Raw genomic sequence first — 10996 nt, 5'->3', positions numbered from 1 at the left:
CTACGTATATAGAAGGTGGCTAGATTAACCTGTAAGTGATTTATACATGTATACCTACAGATCTGCAAAGAAGCGGAATTGTTTAGTGCAAAATTAGATTTTATTTTTAAAACTGGAGGTAACAGAACATAAGGCTTTGCACCTTCTTTCCCTCTGTATATGATCAACGTGTGTGTTGGGTTTGATGGATCTTGTTTCGTTTATATGTCCCAAAATAATAGAACACACACCCAAGCAAAGCTTTACCTCTTTTCTTTCTTTACAATATGGCATGGGGATCCTTCAGGATATGTTTTCTTTTTCTGCTTTCCTTATCAAACTCCCTTCTTTTCTTCTTCTTCTTTTTTTCCTCTTGTAATTTTATTTATTGTAACTATGAATACTTGTTTCTTTTTAATCTTTTTTTCTGCTGCCACAACAATTTATCTCCCGCGTGTGATTCCTCCCACATGTTGCGCCTGGCCTTTTTGCCACTCCCGTTAAAAATTATGTTTCAATGAAATATTTATATTTTTATCATCAAATTAGAACACATATTTTCCTTTTTTGGGGGGGGGGGATCCAAATGCGTAATCGTTGATCCTTCAAAATTAGGAGATAGTGCAAAACGGGCTGGACCCAATCAGACAAAGAGCCATAGGGATACTCATGCAATAGAGAAACCTTGATGAAGGAAGTGTTTGAAAGCACCCAAAAATACTTCTTAGAAGTATTTTTTAGAAAACGAGCAAATTCTTCTACATATTTACTTCGTATATCATAAAAAAAACCTTTAAAATTATGATTTAGTTTTTATCCAAACACTCCATAAAAAGATGTTGAGAATCATGTAAAAACACTGAAAAAAATGTTTCAATTTAAGTAGAAACAAAACTTTTTTCACATACTTATTTCAAATCTTATAAAATTATTTTTAAAAAACTAATCCAAATACACTCAAATTTATATTTATGAATACCTGTCCATTTTTTTATTTAAAATATAATACTTATAATTAACAGTAATCAAAAGAGTCAATTTGAATTAATATTTTTTCCCCAAAAAAATAGTATCCATACCTATCTACGGGTTAGGTAGGGTCGTGAGGTTGACGCGACCTGCTTCATGCCGGGCCCAAACCACCCAATCAATTCGGCCTCACCTCCTGTCTACCTTCTGTAGTTTTCACTGCGCTCCTGAATTTGATCTGACAATGACCCTCCGGTTTTAAGATCAGTACATCCTTATTAAAAAATCATACAATTATTCATTTCAATGGTGATTAAATACGAGATATAGATATAAGATTTTAATCAATTTTATTCTTAAATTCATAATATTTTATTTAAATTATTTACATTGATCGCACATACAAAATCGGTGTTTTTATATTTTCAATGCATATGATTAAGGGGCATCTTATAAAAACTAATACACATTTTTACAAATAATTAACCAAATTAATTTTCTTAATTCAGCTTCTTTATTTAAGATTTAAGGGAGTATATGATAATATTCTCTTAATCTTGAGATGTTTCTCTTGTTTTTTTTTATTTTGTATTTTGAAACATTAGAGAAACCTTATTCTTTATTGAAAAAAAGTAATAGTTGATGATAGTTATATCATTAAACATGTAAAAAAAAATTGTTAGCGTTTTCAATTATGCTCTTACATTAAAAGCCAATACAACATTAATTATATTATTTATAAAGTTTAATTGTATAGAAGGATAAAACAGAGAAAAATATTAAATGCTTTAGAACGATTTTTTTTTATATAAGAGTTTTATTTATTTTATGTATGTACATACGTATATTTATATACTACCTCTGGTCCTAAATGTAAGGCTTTGTTTGTAAATTACAAATGACATCTTATATTTAGGACCAGAGGTAGTATTTAAAATTAAAAATACATGAAAAGCCATGTTCATTTTAACAATTATGCATGATGGTGCCAACTCCAAGTGTTCCACTTCGAAAAAGGAATTTTAGTCGTCGGGGTCACAAATAATAAAGTTTTCTTTCCAATAAGGTGGGAATCTTTGATATCTGCCCTCAATCTTAGAGAGAGGAAGAAGTACCCAAAATCATTTTTGTTTCCTCATGTTGAAAAATTAATCAAAATTACTTCTAACTAACATTAGTGTTATTCATCACGTGGCTACTGATTGAAGGATCTTCTATTTTCCTAAATGCGATGCACCCCTTTGTGGCTCCTTTGATCAATTTGCAAATGGAACCAAGATGCTACATATATATACCTCTCATCTCCCTTGATCTTATTTTTATTTTAAATTAAAATACTATTATGGTTTAATATAATTTTTACATTATACCAGACAATTTTTTTTAAAAAAATTTAATGGACGTCAAGCGTTATCGTTGATCACATATAAAAAGTTTCATCTTTAATTTCGTAATTATGGATCCACCTATTATTTTTTATTTTCTTTATGTCCGGTCTTTATTTAATTAGTCGCAGTTTAGATCTTTTCATGGGGATAAAAACCATATACTTAGATCTCCCCCAAATCCCCTATCAGTTTTCTATCTTTTTCATCAGTAAATACCAAAAACTCCTCTTTCCTTTTTCTCCCTACATGTAATTGATTCAAATCTGATTTCTCACATCCATATCACATTCGTCCCCCTTTTCTGTTCTTATTATCACTTTAATACTCAGCACTCAGTTTCATATAATATCACTAGTTTTGTCACAATTCAGTGCACTGATATAAACTTGGGAGATCCTATGTGCGTCCCAGAAATTGATCACTCCTTAGTCCTAACGGCTGTCCATCTTAGCCGCTCAACTCTGCAGGACTCCAACTTCCATCCCACATACAATTAAGACTTTCAAGATCATATAATTTAAAATTCATAAAAACTACAACTTCAAATATAACCTTCTGAATTTTGAGAGACTGAAGTCCGATTGCAAAACGTCAAAAAAAAAAAAAACGTAAATGATCAAAAATAAAAAAATAAAGCCCTGCACTGTAAGGACTACTTATCCTTGTATTTCCTATTTATACATCTCTCGAGCAACTCATGCTGGAGAAAAAGTAGGAGGAGCAAGGGAGCACGTGTGAAGAGGTCAAAAATGAAAATATTATACAGGAGCCACGGCAGTGTGACAAATACAAATACTCATCAAGAGACAGCCAAAGCATGATGGACAGGAACTCAGGAGTTTGCTGAGGTTATGTATGATACAACAACCGTAATGTCATCGAGCTTGCCACCATAATACCGGAAGCCGGCCTCTTGAGCAGCGGCAGAAAACGGAGTCTGTCTGTTTTTGTCCAGTGCACGCTGACGGGCCAGAGCTGCTATCTTCTGCGCAGTAACTTGGGGTTCAAGTCCCGTTCTAACAGCATGTACTACGACTGCTGTAATTTCATTATTGTATAAGTTGTCAAATAACCCGTCCGTTCCCGCAATCACAACATCTCCTCCAGCAACAGGCACTGTAAACACCTGTTCACATTATTGCAAGAAACATGCATACTTAGGTTGCCTTGGGGTTACCACTAGTTATACAGATTCTTTGCATTTTATTTCTTCTCGTTTCTTGTCAATGTTGAAGAGATAGCCAGACAGTGTGCGGGATACATCACTCGAGTAGGTCTCATACATCACAATAAAACCTACCGCTTAAGTCAGCCTCGTGCATTCTGTATTTTACTTTCTTCAAAATTGACAAGAAATTAAGTAACAAAAATAGAGATCCAAACAACATATGTTTTCAAATACACAGATCTCATCTTCCACGAGGCTTTGCTGCTGAAAAGTACTAATATCATTATTTCGGGAGAACAAACAAGAAAATCAGTTAGCTAACATCTTCAGTGTCTCCTTGAGTGAAAACAGACCCATGCAACTGTACAACTTACAAAATTTAAAACGCAAATCCTCTTTCATGTCTATACAAGATCCACATGCTTTTTATTTTTCATTCTCTCTAATCTGTGTGTGATGAACCTCTCTCTACCAAATAATCAAAGAAACTGATTTTCACTCTCCTCTCTGTTTTCCATCTTCCATACTGAAGGCCTTTTTTTTTTTTGGTTGGGGGTGGGCCGTGTCAAAGGGAAGAGCTGTTCGGTGTCTACACATAGCTTTATGCTGACAACAGGCCACATCTCACTTAAAAAAATGGCTATCGGAAGGAAGACTTCCTTAATTTGAAAATTTACACATGGCTAAAGCAGGCCATTGAAAAGATCAAGGTCATGCCAACATGAAGTGAGGATACTAGTATTTGAAGTTACCTCACCAGAACTGGGTAGATCACCTCCATCGCCACTCTCTAATTGATATGTAAAATTGAAGCCATGCTGTTGAATAGGAGACTTGAAAATGGTGCTTCCATCTCTAACCACAATGAATCCACTGTCACCCAAGTTAATAGCATGCAGCTCCTGGACCAAGAAGTCAAATGGATGGAAGTGAATATCAACAAATCAACAATACTTGTTACATACACACATATGTAGGCAATTATGTGTGTACATGGTAAAAACTAGCCAAGTTTCCTTGAAAAATTCAGTGGCCGCAGAATTTAGTCAATTAAATGCAGGATATAGAACACCAGCCAAACAATATCAAGTGTATAAGCGAGTCAGACGAGAAAAGTATGAGCACGTATGCATATCCATGAGTATTGGCAAGAAAAATGTCATCAAAACACAGGAGAGAAGACGCTAGCAGAAATTCCTACATGCATTAATTCCATTTAGCGTTTGAATTAGAGCTTGGTTGTAGACATGATAAAGTCATCAATCCACAAAGACATTAACACACTGATGATCCTGAATCCTAATTTAGATAAGAGTATAATTATTGTTGTCCAAAATCATGCCCTGCACATCATGTTTCAAACACAAAGTTTGGGCAATATAAGATCAAATGATTGTTACTAATGTAAACTACTGCAGAAGTGGCAGTGCAATTGTCAAAAGCTTTCATGTCGATACAGATAAAAACAAGAGTAACCTTCTGGAGATTCAGTGCCATTAAAATGCTTTTGTGGCTTGGTTCACCTATTTAGAGTCCATTTAATTTATTCTATAGATAATTGACCAAAAGTAATTGGTTTGTATGAACTTAAAATAAAAAAGCAAAACCTTTTCAGCAAGGGCAATTATACAGGCTGTTGATGAACCCTTGGCTCTTGCACTTGAGTGAGCCTTCTCTAACACCCTCGCTGGATTAATAGAACCTTTTGGTTCGTCTTGGATTGCTCTTACTGAATTGGACATAAGTTCACGAGAAAAGAGTCCCGCATTAACACCAACTTCTGCCCAACCACCTACACCATCTGCAACTCCAAATGCTTGTTCATCAGTGCAAATAAAATGAGCATCTTCTCCACCAGTCTCCTCCTTATCTGGATGTGGTAAGTAACAAGATCCTGAAAATAGCTTCAAAGTCTCGCCACCATCAACTGTTCTGAAAATAACACAACTAATGTTATTAGAAAGTAAATACTCTTTATAAGTGACTAATTAATTAACTAAAGAGCAAGCAATAATGTAGCGTGGCAAATAAGAAACGTAAGGACAGTCTATTACATCAAACGAAACATAATACATCACCACATGCTTGTATTTTATACTAACCTTCTCAGTTAACCATCCCTAGCACTACTCACCACATAACAGACTCCTACGAGAAATCGTTTATATGTGATCCAGCAACACTGGTCCCTCTTTTAATTATTTGAAAATTATGATTGATGCAAAACTAATGCACAGAGAGCACACTTACGGGGCTACTGTAGGGGTGGAATTTTCAAGCTGTTCATCACACGCGCTGCGGTCAAATGAGACATTGTGTGCTGCCCGAGCAAAGAAGGAAGTACAAAATGTAGCAGAGAAATTCTTCAGCCACGGTCGATGAGGAAAACTTGAAATAGTATCGAGAGTCGAATACCTAGTATTAAGAGCATTATTTAGGTAACCTTTACGAGTTCTGTCAACAAAGCAACCAGCACCAGGCTTTTTGAAGTCTAGCGTATTGCTACAGCTAGTGGAGATATCATCGACACAAACACCTCGCAGTACAGATTTGGAGGTTGAAGCAGCCATTGATTTGCTTTTAGGCGTACGGCTTGAAAAGGAAGGACTGGCATGAGATATATATGAAGTTGAACAAAGTGAAGAAACAGACGCAGATGAACGTCTATATAGCAAAGATCGCAGCCCTTGTTGCCGAGTTATTCCTTCCCGAAAACGACAGTACATGGTAGTGTTCAGCTTTGATAGATAACCAGCAGGATTCTTAAGCTCTTATGCAGAGTTCTAACATTCAGTTTCTCTTTTGGGGAAACCTAGGATGTTGCCCAGATTACAAAATCTCATTCCCTAACGAGCAAGAAGTTTTCCACCAAAGCTTTGAGACGAGAAATAAAGTTCCGAAATGCTGAAATTAATAGCTGAGAAGAAAAATAATTAAAATCAGAAATTATTGAAACCGCAGTATAAACTTCATACAAATGAACATATAATATGAAGAGATTAGAGATGCGCAGTCAATCTCCTCATTGCACATGAGGAATGAGAAAGACCATCATCACAGACACAGAAAATATGTGTAAAGAGACGCATCAGACTGGGAAATCAAACTAATTGGAGAAATAAATCCAATTGAGGGCAATCGTAGCTCGAAATATGAAGTGATTTCCCTCGATCTGAAAGAGATAATTATGAAGATGAGACGAAACGGAAAACAAAATCTTATACCAGGAAGCGAAAGATGGGCAACGCGGGCAGATTTTAGAGGTTGAGGAAGAAGCTCCGATGATGGCCTGAATGTTACACGTCGGAGCTTCTCGTTCCTCCGATGCCAAGACCTAATTCGCGTGCACCTAAGCCCACCCTTGGCTCCTAGTTAGTTAATAAAACCGACCCTTTATCCGGAAGGAAAAAGAAAAAAGTCGTTATTTTTATTTTTATTGTCAAATTCATTTTCAGTTTTTGAAGCAACCACATAAACACGGATGAGAGTAAATCGAAATCGTTACTAATATTTAGGAAAACGAAGTGTTTGGTCCCTATATTTTTACCTGATTTTAAGATCCGTTTCTATAAATTTAAAAAAAAAAAAAATTGAACCGCTGGCATGGGTTATCAAGCTTAGCTGGAAATAGGTGCCTGCCTTAAAAGGCAATGGGAGAGGCAGGCTTAGCTGCGGGAATAGTGTACTTACGATTGCTAATTTAATAGTATTGGCTAAAATCTTGAATACTTGCGATAAAAATGTCAAAATCAAATGATTTTATTTTGGTTATTCTGTAAGGGGTAGTATAATTTTTTATATGCCTGGAATTGGGGTTTATTTAAATTTTAATCCCTCAAATTTCAAACATATTATTTTAATTTTTGAAATTTAGTTTGTTTTAAAACATTAGTCTCTAAAGATGTAACGATGTTAAAATCTACTAAAGTGTCAAACAATAACGTTAAAATTGTGATGTAGGCTCACTAGATGATACCTAGCTAGATTTTGTGTGAATAATAGAATGGTAAAAAAAGAATAGGTCCTCAAATCGCAGCTATTTAGCCCCCTATTTTTTTTTCTTCTTTGCTATTCAATGTAAGAGTTATTCACTATATCGCATTTTATTATCCACACAAGATCTATTTAAATGTCATCTTGTGAGTCAACATTACCACTTTTAACGTCATTGATACATTTTAGCTGATTTTAACAATCATTGCATCCTTAAAAACTAACGTTTTTGAGATAAACTAAATTTAAAAAACTAAAAAACTAAAATCAAAATGAACTCAAATTTCAAAAATCTAAAATTATATTAACTCTTCCGTAAAAGATTAAATTAGTTACGGTCTGAGTTTGATGCAGCGAGGTATGGATTGGCGGTAAAAAATAAATAAACTTCTCTAATAGCAAGAGATTGGCGGTAAAAATAAATAAAAAAATTTAAAATAAAAGAGGGTAAAAGTCGAGGAAAGTCGAGGAAGTGAGATTGCATAAATGCAACGTGGGCTGTGGCAGCGGGAACTATTATAAAAGACAGCGGGAATGGATGACGCGTTAGTATGTTTGATAAAGTAGGCTCGTATGGAGAAGGCAGGCCAGTTAAACGGAGGATGCAACCTCAACTTTTATTACCCCTCTTTTAGGACCTGTTTAGATTAGCGACAGAAAAAACAGTTTATTTTTAATCTAATTTTAAAAAAAATAAGATTAGGTAAAAGTTAAAATAGATAAGTTGAATTGTGTTTGAATTGGAGTTTAGAAAAGTTAGTTTGTAAAATAAAATTGATAAAGGGTTGTTTGAATTATGATTGAGTAAAAATAAGCTTGTTTGTAAAATTATCAAAATGGGTATGGGTTTTAATAAATAATGAAAAATCATTAAAAAAATAATTTTACATATACAATGAATTTAAATTAAATTAATATGAAGAAGTGAATTTTAATGAGTGAATTAATTTTAAAAATTAGAAATTTTATAAAAAAATTGTGAATAGAAATTATAATTGAAAAAATACAAATATTAAAAATACATAATTAAATATTATAAATTATAAATAATATGTTGGCAAAAAATATAAATTATAAATTATAGATAATAACAAAACCTGTGAATGATGCTCCCTTTTCATTTCTCCACACACTTTTCGAGACATGATCAGACTGTATAAGGATCCGTTTGGCAGGGCTTTTGAGGGGCTTAAAAGTAATTTATTTGTAGTATAAGTAAAATTAGAAAAGTAGTTTATTATTAATTTGGTTTATGAAAAAGTAAAGTTGGGTAAAAGCTAAATTGGATAAGCTGAATTGTGTTTGAATTGGAATTCAGAAAAATTAGTTTGCAAAAGTAAAATTAATAAAAAGTTGTTTGGATTATAATTGAGTAAAAGTAAGTTTGTTTGTAAAATTACCCAAATGGGTATGAGTTTTAATAAGTAATGAAACATGATTAAAAAATGATTTTACATAATATAATGAATTAAAATTATTTGGCATTGGACCTAGATATTCATTTGGTGTTGAATATCTTGCATCAACCAAGTATTATTTTTTTAAAATACAATTTTTTTTTACCAAGAGAAATTTTATATAATTTTTTTTTAACTCGAGACAACTTTATATGTGAGATACCTCAAAAAGGCAATTTTTTAAAATACACTTTTCTAAATAAAATTTGTAAATGAACTTATAAGAATTTTACGCATTATAAAATACGAATATCATACATTTTTCATTTAAAGTATTTTAATTTTCAACAAATAAAATATAAAAAATTGAAAAAAATTTTATTATATCGAAGAAGAGTAAATTCTTACTACTATTTTTCATAACTTGAACTCTTTAGATTATTATATTTAAACAATTTATATTGTAATTTACTGCTTAATTTTAAATTTTTAATTAATTAAAACAAAATCAAATTAAAAAAAGAAGAAAAAGAACAACGGTTACCCCAATGGTATTCAAATAGCAATTGGCTGATAGAGGGAAATGAATGAAGGGGAAAGGTCAGAATTGGATGGTGGACCCACCTACATATACAATTCCAATGGTAAGCCCGATTTTTTTTTTCCCTTTAGTTGTCTACCCAGTTCATCGGAGCTTTGCTCCTACTACATTTAGATTCGACCGCGTCGCGTACCTGGCTGTGGTAGGTGAGTCTCCCAACGGGGATTTCAAATTTGATTCCCATAAGCTACAAATATCAGCTTATGTAAAAGTCCGTTTCAATCCAGCTTTTTGGGCCAAAAATCAGATGACTTAGGATATGTTTGGATTGATGTTGGGCAAAACTGACTTCTAGCCTAACTGACTTTTGTAATTGAAGTCAGAGTAAAAGTCAGTTAATGTAATGCGATTTATGTTTGGATAGGTGTTTTTAAAAAGTCAGTTGAAAAAGTTAAAAGTTGTTTGGATGATTAATAAAAAGTTAGTTTAATTGTAAATGATTGAAAAGGGCATGGACTTTATTGAATAGTAGTGTTTGAAATTTTATGTTTTGAATATGATAATTGTTGAAAAAATACCTAAAATTATTATGATAAAATAAAAATAGTTTATTTGTGAAATTATAAAATATTTATTTATTTTGTTCTCAAGTAATCCCTGTAATGATTATACATATTAAGGAGTTTTTATTAATAGGTAGTTTTAATGCACATGATTAATAAAAATATTTTAGACAAGACAATATTAATTTATTACAAATAAATAATTTAATTAATTTAATTAATATTTTTAAATTAGTTATCTAACTCTTATGTTAAGAATACGTAGTATCAAATTATTGGGTTTGTTAGGGGTAATTTTGTCTTTTTTCATTACCATCTTTTCTCTCTCCACGTTTATGACGGCAAAAGCTCAAAAAATTAGTTTCAGCGTTATGCATTTTTTTACCCAAAAGTTCATTTGCAAAAACGCTCACCCAAACATCTGTTTGAACATTTATCTGCTAGTAACGTTAGTTTGCGCCATTCCAATACACATTTTCTATTGAAAATGTTGATCCAAACATGCACTTATAAGCTCCGCTAAACACCTTCCAATTTTCCAAACGGGCTTATTAGAAAAATAAGTAGCTTTTAGAGTCTCAATCGTTGATACAAACAAGCACTTAGTGTTTTTTCTTTTAAATGTTATTGAACCATCTCGTGCTGCTCTATCACATATAAATATATGTAGATAAATGGTTGATTTTGATGATAAATATAAGATCTCAGTCTAGTTTGCTTCTTAAATTTATCAATTTTTATTTAAAATATTCATATTAATTACACATGTATAAAGAGTGTTTCTAATTAAAGGATAGTTAAGGGAAAATTTCACTGTAGGATCGCAGAAAGAAGACAATTAATATCAAACAGCCCCCCAAAACTTTCTGAAACCTCACTGCAGGACCAAAGGGACCAATCTGATATTAATTCCAAAACGAAATGACGCCACTGCCCCTCATTTTAGAGTGAGATTACAATAATACCCCTCCCTTTTTATTTTATTAAAAAATAAAATA

General features: G+C 32.6%; 1 protein-coding gene across 2 annotated transcripts; it reads right to left on the bottom strand.

The window, feature by feature from the left end:
- Positions 1-2852: 2852 nt before the first annotated feature.
- LOC114738061 (probable protein phosphatase 2C 55) lies at positions 2853-6377 on the bottom strand. 2 transcript variants are annotated; one of them, XM_028926083.1, is made up of 5 exons: positions 5920-6377; positions 5755-5824; positions 5112-5436; positions 4257-4406; positions 2853-3462 (listed from the first exon to the last, which is right to left on the bottom strand). In XM_028926083.1, exons 1-5 carry the CDS (start codon positions 5933-5935, stop codon positions 3169-3171), a joined length of 855 nt encoding a protein of 284 aa, XP_028781916.1. In that variant the 5' UTR covers positions 5936-6377; the 3' UTR covers positions 2853-3168. The 2 variants fall into 2 exon arrangements, with proteins under 2 accessions (XP_028781916.1, XP_028781909.1); XM_028926076.1 differs by having other exon boundaries at positions 2960-3462; positions 5755-6377.
- Between the last annotated feature and the right edge of the window lie 4619 nt (positions 6378-10996).

Source organism: Neltuma alba, unplaced genomic scaffold (genome assembly GCF_004799145.2).
Source record: "Neltuma alba isolate B1F8T4 unplaced genomic scaffold, ASM479914v2 tig00002806_pilon, whole genome shotgun sequence".
NCBI classification, from domain to species: domain Eukaryota; kingdom Viridiplantae; phylum Streptophyta; class Magnoliopsida; order Fabales; family Fabaceae; genus Neltuma; species Neltuma alba.
Note: the sequence above shows the minus strand (reverse complement) of the source record. Positions and strands in the feature narration are given on the sequence as shown.

Bases quoted from the DNA above. Each gene is read 5' to 3' on its own strand.
- LOC114738061 (XM_028926076.1), bottom strand. From the start codon at position 6,230: ATGTACTGTCGTTTTCGGGAAGGAATAACTCGGCAACAAGGGCTGCGA. The intron at 5,437-5,754 runs GTAAGTGTGCTC...TGTTATTTTCAG, and splicing joins TCCACCCCTACAGTAGCCCC to AACAGTTGATGGTGGCGAGA. The intron at 3,463-4,256 runs GTAACTTCAAAT...TAATGTGAACAG, and splicing joins ATCTACCCAGTTCTGGTGAG to GTGTTTACAGTGCCTGTTGC.